We start from the raw sequence: 14,246 nt of genomic DNA on the forward strand, positions 1-14,246 counted from the left end.
AACCCGCTGTCAACTCTCATTTCTCCCGAGCATAAAACAAAAGGAGCATATTTGCTCTCGCTGTAAAATGTTTCTCTTTGACTTTGGTGTCAAAAGCATAAATCTGAAATGAAGTGAATCATTAGCCACCTTTATTCAGCAGGAGATAAAAGGTGCTGATTGTCAAGTCTTAAAGCTCAAAGCTTAATGAGGCGTTTTATACGGACGTCTCAGCCAGTCTTTCTCATGGGCCCTCGTGAACTACATTCGAGCTGGTCGGTGACTGGAAACAAGCAAGATGGCTGTAATGATGGGATATTATTTTGCAACATCTGCTGCGAACAACAATTTTAGAGATGATTACTCCGCTCGCTCAGAATAATGGACAATATGGCCCAAACTGAGAGTGTTTTCGTATGAAGGTCTTATTTGAATGGATGAATCAATGTGTAATAGAAAAACAAAACAAAAACACGAGCGGAAAATTTGTCCTAACGAAAATATTCTCAATGTTTGATTCATTTTGAATAAGTAAATATTGAGATTATTGTTGATTATCCTAAATTGTTAATAAACCTTTAATATTTTTCATTAAATACATTCTGGAGCATCGACAGTGTAACAAGTTACCATTATGATACTGCACTATACTATACTACTATTTCTGTGTACAAACATTTAACTTGATCCATTTTTTTGGACAAATGCTTAGATTTCTCCCTCACAGCAAAACTATGTCTTTGTTTTACTCACAGCTTTCCACTCCTGCACTGATCCTGCTGCTGCATCTATTGCCTGATAACACAGCAGATAAATAAGCAACTGGGCAGAAGTTTATATGAAAGTTTGGAATGATGGTTCAATAAGCTGGATGAAATGTCTACATAACACCAGAGGATTATTAGACTCCATGTGCCGTCATTTAATTATTACTTACTGAAAAAAATTATTTGTGTGCCCACACTTTTTAGATTAAGCTCTCAAATAAGCTTTTATTCAATGTTAGCTGTGCAAATAAAGTGCTACAAACTGTATTGCCATAGAGAAAAATTAAAACCCCTGAAGGACATGGGGCAGGTGTTTCACTTTTAAATGAATAATATAAATGGAGGGATATGATTGGTCAGCTTCTCTTCATTTGCAGATCTTGAGGCACTGCTTTAAATTGTATGTAGTGAAAACATCAATACACATCAAATATGTTGGTCAGTATTCCTGTTATTATGGATCAAAAGCAACTATAAAGAGGCGGGTTTTCAGTCTTGATGTAAAGGAACTCAGAGTTTTGGCTGTTTTGCAGTTTTCTGAAAGTGTGTTCCTGCTTCTCCATGTTTGGTTCTGATTCTGGGTCTGCAGAGTAGACCAGAACCAGGAGATCTGAGTGGTCTGGAGGGTTGTTACAGCAACAACAGGTCTTTAATGTATTTCGGTGCTAAGCCGTTCAGTGATTTACAAACTAACAGAAATATTTTAAAGTCTATTCTCTAAGCTACAGTTAGTTGGCCCACATATCTACAGCTGTCCTGGTTAAATGTTTTGACCTTAGCTTTATTTGCAAGTTTTATCAACTGATGAGAGTACCACACTGACACATTTACAACCCAAATTATCAATAAGCGCTATAAAAACAGAGGAGTAAACATGCTAATGCTAGCTTAGCAGTAATGGAAAAAAAAATACCACTTGATGAACAAATGGTCAGCAAGAGCTAGATGGGAGTTTACTGGAGATTGCAGCTGGATACATCAGATAGGCTCAGAACCAGATGAACAGCTATACCTGCATTAGGTGACACATTCTTCACAACAGTATAGTAGCCTTCTTAACCATATAACCTAAATTGCATGGATTTTAGTGATGTATTGGACCGGGACTCCGAATCTTAAGTGACTTTGATCAGTAGCAGGGACAAAAGCTCTTGATTGTGAATTCCCTAGTTTAATGCTTTAGGAATCATTAGGAACAGGAAAAGATGACGCCTGGAAGACAGCATGTCACACTATCAAAACAAAGACTTTAGGCAATGTATGTTTTATGTTGACGGGGCGGGGGTGGGGGACTATGAGAACTCGTCTCCCTCGTGAGATCCAGAGCTCATTAGAAGGAGGTAAGATTAAAGACCCCTCACATTACTGTCTTCAACAGAAAGCTGGATCAGTGTTTTCCTGATGATGTGTGGCTATGTGATGTATTCACTTTGTGCATTTCATTCCTTTTCAGTTATTCTCTGATCTTTTGCCTTTTCTTTGTTTTTGACCTATATCTTATGGCTCTCCATTAGCTATCCTCTGCCAGAGAGCGCTGAGACTCTAGGGAGAACAAGTCTTGCCTTTTGTCTACGAGCTCCAGGAATACACTGACACACTTCCTTAGTCTTTCACAGATAGACAACAACACATAGAGCTAGTTCTCGCTTTATGTTCTGTGTCCAGGAATATTTAATCATTCAACAAAACTTTCCCGATTTCTTAAAGGATTATCAACCAGCACCATGAATATATCCTCTGGGAGAGTCTCTGTCATGAATCCCCGAACGCTCAGGTAGGAAAACCACCCTTGTTATCCACGAGTTAGGGTTAGGTCACAGATAACCCCTTTTTTAAATCCTAGCTTCTCTTCCTAGAGTGACGTTGAGAACAGTTTTCTACATTTAGGTCAGCTGCTTGCATCTCAGCGACAGAATACTAAAGAAGGGGCCTGACAAATATATTCAGTCCACAGCACTGCTGCTTTAATACCCACTCTCCTGTATGAAACCAAAATGTGCTGCACAGGCTGGGCATGCTAAAGACTTTGCAGGACAACGTGACATAACTGTTTACATTTGGTGGCTTAAGAAACTCTCAGTCCATGTTGGAATATGAATCCATTCAAGTCTACAAAGACACACCGATTGCCAATTTTGTGGCCAATTTCGGATCACTGGTTTTGTAAAGCTCTGGGGTCTCATTTACTAAAAGTGTATGTACACCAAGAAAAATAAAATGGCGTACGGCAAAAAATATTCAGATTTATAAAACCATGTGTACGCAATTTCACTTCATAGATCACAGCTTTACCTGAACGTTTGCGTTCCTGGTTCCCCCCTGAGGTTCTGTCCTCTACACGCCCAGATTCAACCTTAAATGGTCGATGCAAAGCACCTCATGAACGTTGATGTGGATTAAAATGTTTGGTGATGTGGTGACGTGGCAACCATGGATATAAAACAAAGAAACTTTGGGAAAATTTCACAGTGAGGACGGCGGTGTAGCCCACTGTATGTTATAAAAAAAATGCAATGCTCTGAGTCTAAAGCGGCATCTTGGCCAGGAAATATTTTATCCCTGAAACTGCATTTCCTTCTAATTGTCCCATCGACAAGGTCTGCCAGCAGTGTCGATGCATCCACTGCACAGCATGAGTGTATTTGACTATTTACAGCAATTAAAGTAATGCTGCACACCTTGTCACAATAATCTGTTAATCTGTGGAACAGGGCACCTTGGTGATCATCTGGGAGAGGAATGTGATGGTAGAAAACCCAGATAAAATGTTGTGCAGACCTATCCTTAATTTAAGATTTAAGTTGACTCATGGGATTTTTATTTTATTTTATTAAAGATTCTTATGTATAATTATGTGTCATCAGCATGAATAACAGTGCGGTTTTTGAATGCTGATGATAAAGTCGATCCGTGATTAAAATCTGATATGGAGTGAAATTGAACGTCTGAGAGCAATTATTATGCAGTTTGGCTGCAATTCACTACTTCACCATCTGCGTCGCAAATTTCCCCTTTCTTCAAAATGAGTGTAGGCCTGGGTCAGAGCTGCCGTGAGGACCGCACATTTTTCCTTGAAGTTTTTTCCTGTTTTTTTTAAATAGACCCCAACTTTTGCATGGAAAGTGGCATATGCAACGTTTCAGGCCTGTTTTGTTTGTACACAAGCTTTATAAATAAGACCCCTGCCCTGCCGAAAATAATTTATTTATAGAGAATTGGAAAAAAGTTAGTGTTCTCTCGTTTTTCGCTTTCTTTGCATCATTGAAAATTTTAAAATACAGTAAAATCCTTAAAATCATAAGACAGAGGTATTTATACAAATAAAACCCAGCTGAAATTAATTGCAGCATCTCATTCACAAACCTTCTTTTCTGTTTTACACACTTCAAAATAGGACTTTCCTGCCAAATACATTACCTAAACAATTTTTTTTTTGCAAACCAGTAATGCTGGAGCATCTTTCAGCATGTCCTTGTTATTGCAAGGTCCAAAAATACCTGTAAATTGAACTTAGATTTAGTGGATTTTTATCCCATTATTCTACTAGATTGTACCTTGGACTCTTTGATCTTGACAGCGATGACCTGTTTTCTCTGGCGGATGATCTCCACCAGCTCATCACACTCCTCCACCAGCTTAGCTTCATGCATGGCTGTATTTACCTGGAAAAAACAGGAAATAAATTTAATTAAAATCTCTATATATATATATCTTTTACACATCTTGCATTTTTTTACCCACATTGTTAGAAATAAACACATTTTTTTTCTTCAGTAAAGGATCATTAAAGATTTTCAGAGGATTTATACTATTTGTCTTTTTTATCATGCAACCTGGACACCTGGAAAGGATGCACTGAGCAACATATGCCGTTGATAAAAAATACGTGTGGCAAATGCATCAGAGATAAATGATCTAAGTCTAATTGTTGGACAGAAAAAAACATAAATCATTATATTGCAATGATTGAGTGAAAAAAGAGCTTTGGTGGTAACAGGTGGAGTGTAATGTTCGCACTGGTTAGGGAAAAAAAAAAAAAAACAGAGGTCAGTGTAGACAAACGTGTTTTATTCAGGTATCAAAATGCCCTGCTAGTTGCTGGAGGGAAATCCTTCCACAGGCTTTACCATGGTGCTGGACGGAAACTGCAACTTAGTCTTTTATGTAACTTTGAAAAGCATTTAAAAATTGAAATTTATTAGAAATGTACTTTCAGGACAACATATTTTTTTGAAAATCCTGCAATCTTCACTGGAAGAAAAATCCCACAGATAACCGTCTGTGATTTTCTGGCAGAATATGCTTACGTGGTGCCAATTTAATATATTCTGTGATTATATTCGGGCCAAAGCTGCCGAGGCAACTCAGCATCACTTCCCGGTATGAGTCCAACACAGTTTAAACAGCCAACTCTAAAAGTGTTTTTGCTGAATTGCAACAATGAGCCCCCAGCAAAAGGTCTGCCAACTACATAATATAATTACACTGAGAGCTTCAGAAACACTTACGGCAGGAGTTTAAATGAAAAAAAAAAAAAGGATGGAAGGGTCCAACTGTACTGTTTAGGCAATGAAAGTAGACGAGACGCTGCAACTGCTACACCTTTTCATATTTGCAACATGAGCCATAGTGGTTAGGATTCTGTCAAGGATGTGAGGAAATGTACTGGAAATCAGTACAAATATGAGTTAGAGACCATGTGTATCTCCCCGGTGAAGCAGAACAGGAATGGATGAGATTGCCTCTTCTGTTTAAGTTTTGATTTAAATTAAACAGCACTAACCAGAGACTGTTCTGCAGAGCATCATCGAAAGGATGTAAAAACTGTATTTGCGATAAAGCAGAAAAAGAGCCGTGCTCGTATCTTCGCCTGCACGGAGCCCCGCTGAGAGGTTCTCTGTGTGCAACTCCAGCGCTTTACCCCATGATGACAGGAGTCTCACGTTCTGTTAGCAGGAACCGGTGCATCAGAGAAATTACAAAGTTTTCTCGAGAACGCTCAGAAACAAAGCAAACCGGTGCAGTGAGAGTTTGGGGCTTTAACAGTTTATACAGCCGACTTCAGAGCCGTCCAAAAAAAACAATGCACACTGGAGGCAAGAAATTTCTCCTCACAAAAGGCGCCTGCCATCAGAGATGTTCTCCAACGCCACAAAACATCCACAAAGCGCATTGTTGCTTTAACTGCTTGACTGGGCCTTACAGTATTTGTTGTCAAAATAGGCCATGCGTGAAACTATTCTGCTGTGCACCAACTCATAATAGCTTCTACAACATTGCTGAACATTCTGCGAGGAGAAACCCTTCAATTTTTTCCCCCACATAGACTCAAGAGATATAAAAGAAGGTGAAAATTAAATTACATATGCCATGACGGCGAAGGCAAACGCTTGTTAGGGTTAATTTTGAATACTCACAATTACCAAAAAAAGCAAATCAGGTGACAATGAGACAATGTTTTAGCTTTTTTTTAAAAAAAAACTTGATTATAGATCTACAAAGAAATCTTGAGAAAATTAAAGAATAACAAATTGATATTCATTTTAGTAGTTTAATTCAAACTGGTAAACTTGACTTTAATCATTTCACACAGAGCCAGCGGCTGCTGGTGATAAAATATCAGGGGTGAGTGGCGACGGTGGAATACAATAGATAAACTCTATTTGAACATCAACCCATCCACGGATAGTTGCTTGCTCCTGATCTAGTCGGTCTGGTCAAAAATTCCTTTATCCACTTTTTTTTGCTCCAGAGAAAGCCTCTTGAAATTATTAGATATAAATCAACGGCCACATTTTCTTTCACAGCTTTTTTTTTCTTCTGTCTTTTCGTTATAGTCTGACATTTGGCATTTGCATCTTTATGTGTTAGCGACGTTTGCCCCAGCACATCTTGGCTGCCAGGGGTGTGACTCTGGTTGACGCATATCTTGAATGAATCTGATTGGATAAAGCATGACACAAAAAGTGCTGATTGGCCACCAACAGAGAGAGATGTGCCCCTGGGCAGAATCTGTATGACGTACGCAAACAAATAACCTCAAACAAACCCAAAATGGACAGGGAAAGCTGAAAAATAAAGTCAGACATTTTATCAAAGAACAGGTGTGATAATTACTTTTCAGTTCCCGAAAAAATATTTACTGTCAACACTTTTTCCTGCAATTCTGATGGGGTCAGTGCCTGAGCGCCCCCTACAGACAGGCCGCCATTGAGCAGAGCTAAACCCCAACATTTATTTCTCTAACAAGTGAAATATCGCATAAGACTAATAAGAAAGTAATCTAATACAGAAATGTTAAGTCATGAGCTGTATAATTGTTTGGGGGGCCGCTGACTTGAGAGTTAGAGGCTAAGCCGCAAAAGGTCATTGCTCAAGAAGCTGGCTGTTTAAAAAAACGCCATATCTATAAACATGGAAGGTTAAGTGGAAGAAAGAAGTATGGTAGAAAAAAGTGCACATGCAACTGTAGCCTTGAAAATTGTAGCAAACCTCATTTCAGGTGTTTTTGGCAGATTGATGAGGCATACACAGCGGCTAGAATTAGTAATTGCCACCAAACACAATCAGATCCAGGACATCCGCTCTAACTGGAGACACTGAATTCAGTTTCCTGCAAGACTTGGAACATGACCTTACTGCCAAAAGTACCAGTACTTGGTTTTAATCAGCAAAAAAAAAAAAATCCCAGACCAGTGCTTACACTGTACATGGCTAGCATTTTCATAATAAAATCCTCTTTTCATCATTTTATAATATTAAAATTTTTGAGGAACTGCCTTCTGAGGTTTTAATAGCTGCCAGACATAAATATTAAAATAATGGAAATTAATGCTTGTTATATAGTTCTGTGTGGAATGAAACTAACACTTTTCCTAAATATTAAAATGCATTTCAATGAAAACATTAATACATCTTTTTAAAGGTATTCTAATGAGATGATCTCCTATTTCATCTGCAATGCACATATTATTCTAAGCCTGTTGTTTAGAATAATATTGTTTATTTACAGATTTCTTTTTCAGGCATATCTAACAAAATGTTTGTTAATATACAATATTAATCATAGATACACCCATTTCTGTAAAATAGTAGCATGTTTAAAAGTCAATAAATAAAGTTGTAAAGAAATAAATGCTAACAGCAACAGCTGTGCAAAACGACATTAAGCTACAACACATCTTTTTCTTTTTTGTTTACTTATTTGCTGAAATTATGGGTGCTGGGTATTTTAAAGGTGGCACACTATGTCTTTATGGCTTTTTCCTTCAGTGAGTTGTAGGGCTCTTTACAACAATATAAAAGCTCTGCAATAATTTCAAAGCCAAAGCCCAAAGCGAAGGGACTGTTCTCCCCATAACTGCTTATAAGGCTTCTTTTACCCACCAAGATTTTCTTTTCTGAGCAGGTATTAACATAACAATAGCAATGACTCGGTTTTTCTAACATGTTGCTCTTTCTAATTTGCCAACAAAAAGTGGTACGACCTAAGCGCTTTATTCACAAATAGTTTTTTTTCTGTGTTAATCGATGAGTTGCTATAAACCCCCGTTATATTTATAGCTTTTTCTCTTCTCTCAGCACGTTCTGCGTGTTTTACTGGTTTGGCCACTATCATCTAAATCAGGGGGCGAACATCCATTACAGTGAGAGTCCATCCAACTGGACATATATATTACAGAGGTGAAGAGAATATATGCATTTGGAAACATAACAGCCTATCTCGTACAGCAGACCGCGTAATGGTTTGGAATACGGATACTCCCAATTGATATAGTCACGACTATGCATTTTTGACATATATTTTTCTGCTGACTCACCTGAAGCTGGTTTCCATCAGATTACCTCTGAGGGTTTTTCTAAACCTATTGTAGTACAACATGCTGGATTCCTTTTTGACAAAACACATAAAATAAAGGTCCAACTGAGCCAATAAGAAGGGGACTTTGCCTGCCTTTGTTAATACTGTACATCTGCCTGCAATTCAGACAGTTCACTGAAAGTGATATGCAATTATCACAAGTTCTGACCAAGTATGATTGCTGTCAGGAGACGTTAAGTGACTGGGCGCTTATTGAGACGTGACATTGACACGCTCGGCTGAGGCCTGAAAGGGGCTTATGAAATGCCTCACTGTAACAACCAAGTTCCACTCATCGCTCCACAAAGCTGATTATTACCCAGCAATCCACTTAAGCCTCTTTATTCACAGCTATTCACATAAACACATGCACTTAGTGCTAGTATCTTTGTAAGGACACTCTCCGAAACAACACAGCCCCTCAACCTTCTCTAAATGTTTGACCCTAACCCAGACTTAACTCTCAAACTGAGTCACAAGTTATTATAAGACCTTTGGGCATTTTTAACAACTATAAATGTCTAAATATAAAAGAAAAAAAATCTCTTTAAGAAAGCCAACAGAAACTAAACTAATCTGACAAACAGCCATCATGAAGATTGGAGGTTGGTAATCTGGATGGTCAAATAAGCCGGCAAGGATCATTATGAATTAAAACGGGCCAGTTACAAGAGCAATCTTCTCCGTTGTCGTTCTGCTCATTCAAAGGACTAACAACTTTTTACTGCAGCTCCACTAAAAGTGTCAGCTTGGTGTTCAACTACTGGCAATCTGACAAGAAAACCGTTTTCCATTCTCTTGCAAAGACCGATTCGGTTAAAATCTGCAAGTCACTGAAACTGCATTTTAGAAAACTCACAAAGGAAGGCATGCTTTTTCGATAAAAAGCATTTACTTTGGACTAGATCCACAGATATACTGGCCCATGGGCATTCTAGTCATTTTTGTCAGTCCTATTTCTCCTTTTCCTGTTTCCTTCAATAATACAAATATGTATAGTTTGCGAATATGCAGCTTTCTCAGAATTTCCCAGCTGGCCATAGATAAGGGTAGTGAAGAAAATGATAGGTTAACTCTGACTTCACCCCCAAGTAGGTTCACTTTGATTCCCAGCCAACAGCCACTAATATTAGGCTTTTACCAATATCCTCACATTCATTTGATGTAATCTGAATATTAGCAAGCATCTTTGTGCAGTTGTATCTTTTATAAACCACTCATCATGCAGCACATTTTCTACATTTGTGAGACATGACAACATTGCAGCAGAAAAGATGTGCGGTGTTGCACAAACAGGGACACCTGGGAATCCAATTTTCCACAGAAAAGAGGGTGGAATGCACTAGATTTAACTGTGCCCACTCCCCATACTCTGGATGTGAAATCAAGCAAATAAAAGTGTTTCAGAAGGGAATGAAGGACTGCGCGTTGTGATGAGTGCTTGCGGTAACCTCTCAGGCCCGCCTGGGGACACCAACTTATTCCAAGTGTTCCTACACATCCACACCCAGGGTGGCAATAACTGTGTGGAGACTGCTGTGATGTACGAATAACAGTACGTCCCGTATCACCCATATTAAAAGCTACCGCAGCACATAGCTACACCAGAAGGTCCGGTGAAGAACTCCAAGTTTGTCGTTACATTTCTGGACACCAATAAGAACGTACTAAATGTCACAAAGTTTGCTGATTGTGATTCTATTCTGCTGTAATGACATATCATTAAAGAACTTGGTAATAAGCAACATTGAAAAAGTATTGTATTTAATCTGTCTTCATATGCAGACAAATGTAATCAAAAACAGTCATTTAAAAGCAATAATTTCATATTTGTGAAATTTCTGACTATTGATTTCTCTATTTAAAAATTGTCCAACCTGATCCCTTCGAATGTATAACTGGCTGCAGTGAAATGTCACAAGAAACATGTTCTTCATTTCAATTTAATTTCACATGCCTAGTTCAGTCTGGAAAATAGTGTAACTTGGGACAATATCAGAAACATACAGACAAATTCTATAAATAAGAATATGCATTTCTAAGAGGTTTGTTAGTCAGAATAAAAGTACCTTTTGAAAACAACAACAACCTTTAAGCCGGTATTAAACATACCTTTCATTAAGCCCCTATTTCTGCATGACAAATTATGCTTTTTTATTGGTCTGATGCAATATTCTAATCTTAAATGCTGTGTTAATATTAACTTGAGGTGGTGGAAAAAAAATCACGATTAACAAATTTAACAAAAATAAAGGCTTTAAAACATCACCAGTCTGTGTTAATCTATATAATCAATTTCCCTTATTAAACTGATTTACTGAAAACAAATGAACTTGTGAATTTTTTTTTAATTTATTGAACATGACTGTATTCTTTGGTATAGTTGAGGAATGTGGAACAAGTGTCCGGCATTGTTAACCATCCACCTGCAGTCATGTCTCCCTTTGTGATAAAGGATATCTTCTTTTCTATATTTATATGGCATAAATATATTTTAAAAACAACCTATTTTCAGCCTCTTATCAACCAAAACATTTCCCTGATTATAATCCACATCTTACACACAAACAATCAGCCTCTGTAAATGTTAAGCAGCCATGAGTTTGTTTATCCTCTTCCATTTTATTGCCCTTAGCAAGTTGACATTTTGAAAGTCATGTATCTTTGCCATGACATTCAGTTCAGCAACAGTTATACTCTCCGGAGTCCGACTATTACACATATAGGGTCTCGCAAAAGTATTCACACCCCATGGACCTTTCTGACATTTTGAAAACCTTACAGCCACAATCTCCAAAGTGTTTAACTAGGATTAATCTGTGACACACTGACAGAATGTTGTGCATAAGTATTGGTATGTGGAAGGTGGAAGATGCTTCATGTTTTTTTCTTTTAGAAATTAAAATTTGCCAAGTTTGGTGTGCCTTTGGAAACAAAATCCAAACTTTATGGTATCACCTTTTGCTGCAATTTCAGCTGCAAGTCTTTTGGGGATGTTGTTCCCAGTGTTACAAACATATAGCCTAGAGGTTTTTACCTATTGTTTGTTAAAAAATAGCTCAAGCTCAGTCCGACTGGACAAAGGAGCCTATGTGAACATCAGCTATCAGGTTAAACCAAACATTTCCAGATTTTGGTGTACGCCATCCCTAACATTTAGAAACGATCTTATCCAAAACCTTTCATGGTAGATCTGTCTGCATTAAGGCCACTATGCTGCTGAAAGTCGAACCTGTGCTTTAGTGTCGAGTCGTTGGTGGTCTCTAATAAAATTTCTTCCAGACTTGCCTTTTATCTTCTCATATGATCTCTCTAATGCCCGCTTAAGAAAGGCATCCCCACAGCATAATGCTGCCACCATGTTTTACTCTGAGGATGGTGTATTCAGGGTGATGTGCCATGTTAGTTTTCCACCACACATGGAATTCTGTTTGCCAGAAAGTTCCAACTTCATCTTACCAGATCAGAACACCAGTGACGTATTTCTTGCTACTTTTCAATAAAAGGCCAGATTTGTGGAGCACAAACAGATTCTGCCACCTAAAGCTCTGGATCTCTACAGCTCCTCCAGAGTGACCAGGAGCCTCTTACCTGTTTCTGGGATTAATGCTCCTCTTGTTAGGAATGTCTTGGTAGGTTTCCAGTTGTTGCATACTCTTTCGATTTTCAGATGATGGGTTAAACAGTGCTCTGGGAGATGTTCAAAACTTGGGATATTGTTTTATAACCTAACCCTTCTTCAAACTTCTTGACTGCTTTATCTTTGGCATGTCCCTTTTTTCATGATGCGGTTTACTCACCGATATTCTCAACCAAATCTCCAAGGCCTTCAAAGTTCGATTTCTTTATTTCAGATTACAGTTGGTCTGTCACATAAAATCCCAGTGAAATAGATTCAAATTTGTGGGTGAAAACGTCGAAGATGCACAAATACTTTTGGAGTGCATGTTAGACATATCAGATTTTATTGCAATACAGAAATGTATGAATATGATGAAAAAATATTAATGAGTAATAACACCTAATTATCAAAATCATGTGTGCTTCATATCCTTTATAGGCCCCTTTAAAGACAACGTGGTGGCTATTGTTAAAATATTATTTATACTTTAGTTTATATGTAGATTTAAAGATGTGGCTCAACTGAGAACTATAATCAAATACAGATAGCACACATTTAGTTTCTGTCAACAGCATAATGACTTTTTTTAAAAAAAGGAAAGATTTTACTACTTGCCATTATCCTATTGCAATTGCATTGTTCCACTTGCCTAAAAGGGAAACTGCTAATGACACGTATTGCTGGTAGGGAGATCTCCACAATGCTCCCGTGGAAAGGTTAGAGACAGTATCTGAGGCAAAACATCAGGCAGCACTGAAGCCACCTTCCACAGCTGATTCATATTCTGCACACAGTGGGATCATTTTCACACACATGCAGACAGGTTTTGACTAATGACTTGCAGCTTGCTGCTTAATCGGTCGACATACAAGTCTGAGCGCTTAAACCCAGTAAGCTTCAGCCTGACGCGATTCTTTCCTTTTTCTCCCCCATCAGCTCTAAAAGCTCAAATATAACTTTAACTGGAAAATTAAGGGTTGGAAAGTCTGGCTGCTGCTTTGACTGCTTCCTAGATAAAGAGCTTACTTCACAATAGCTGTGTCTGAGTGAGGCTTCCAAGCAACGAACACCTTATTAAGAAGTTCCCACTTCTGCTAGTAGTAAGTAAACCGCAGTCTTAGAAGATAAACTGCATGTGAGGAGGCCTAAATGTAAAGCACTACCAGATTTAACATATTAAAGGAATAGGGTTTGAACACTACATTTGGGTATTTAAGGGTATAAATGTAAACCCAATGTTTTATCAAGAAATCATCTTAATCAAAAAACCTTGAAGACAGAGTCCTACATCAGAGCCCTTTTAACTTTCAGTCTGGCTGAATTCAGCGTCTCCTTTTTGCCCAAAAATGTAGAGTTCAGCCAGAAAATTGTATTGGGAACTTATGTACAGCATTATATTTGGATGAAAAAGATCTGCCTGTGATTTGCTGGTGCTGTGGTTCATTTACATACACTTTGTCAAGCTGCGAGCACAGAGCAGACGGAGCAGGAGTTTGTCAGAGGTGAGCGCGTGCCAGAACACATATTGAGCAAGTGTGTGTGTGTGTGTGTGTGTGTGTGTGTGTGTGTGAGAGAGATCTGAACACACCGTGCAGTGCATCATTGTAAGGTTAAATGAGTAGGTTTATTATTTTTATTTCTTTTTTAAAGAAATTAAAATCTGAAATTGTAACATATCATTGTTTTCACCACCCTTTACTTGGATACGCCCCAAATAAATCCTAGTGCAATAATCTAATCTAATAAATCACCTAAGGTACAAATTAGTCCACAGACCACACGTGTGTCATATATTGTCAGTACAAATAGTTCTGTTAGATGAAACAACATCATAAAGACCAAAATTCACCAGAGATGCCAGGGATTTTTTTGGACAAGGTAAAAGCAGGTACACAAGCCAGATATGCTAGAATGGTCCGGTCAAAGTCCAAGACTTAAAAATAAATGTTAACACATGTCCTTCTTTAGCACGGGTGGCGAGGTCAGCACCGGGGATTGTGGGATGCCATCTACAAGA

The 14,246-nt window shown here is 38.2% G+C and overlaps 1 protein-coding gene across 4 annotated transcripts in view; it reads right to left on the reverse strand.

Moving 5' to 3' along the window:
- Nucleotides 1-14,246, reverse strand: part of mid2 (midline 2) — a 224,139-nt gene that overhangs the window by 31,993 nt on the left and 177,900 nt on the right. For all 4 annotated transcript variants that reach the window (XM_012866142.3, XM_012866141.3, XM_012866145.3 and 1 more), the window contains one exon: nucleotides 4,301-4,408. In XM_012866142.3, the coding sequence (XP_012721596.2) occupies nucleotides 4,301-4,408 (108 nt within the window). The remainder of the gene's footprint in view (nucleotides 1-4,300; nucleotides 4,409-14,246) is intronic.

The sequence above is a fragment of the Fundulus heteroclitus genome, chromosome 23, assembly GCF_011125445.2.
Source record: "Fundulus heteroclitus isolate FHET01 chromosome 23, MU-UCD_Fhet_4.1, whole genome shotgun sequence".
NCBI classification, from domain to species: domain Eukaryota; kingdom Metazoa; phylum Chordata; class Actinopteri; order Cyprinodontiformes; family Fundulidae; genus Fundulus; species Fundulus heteroclitus.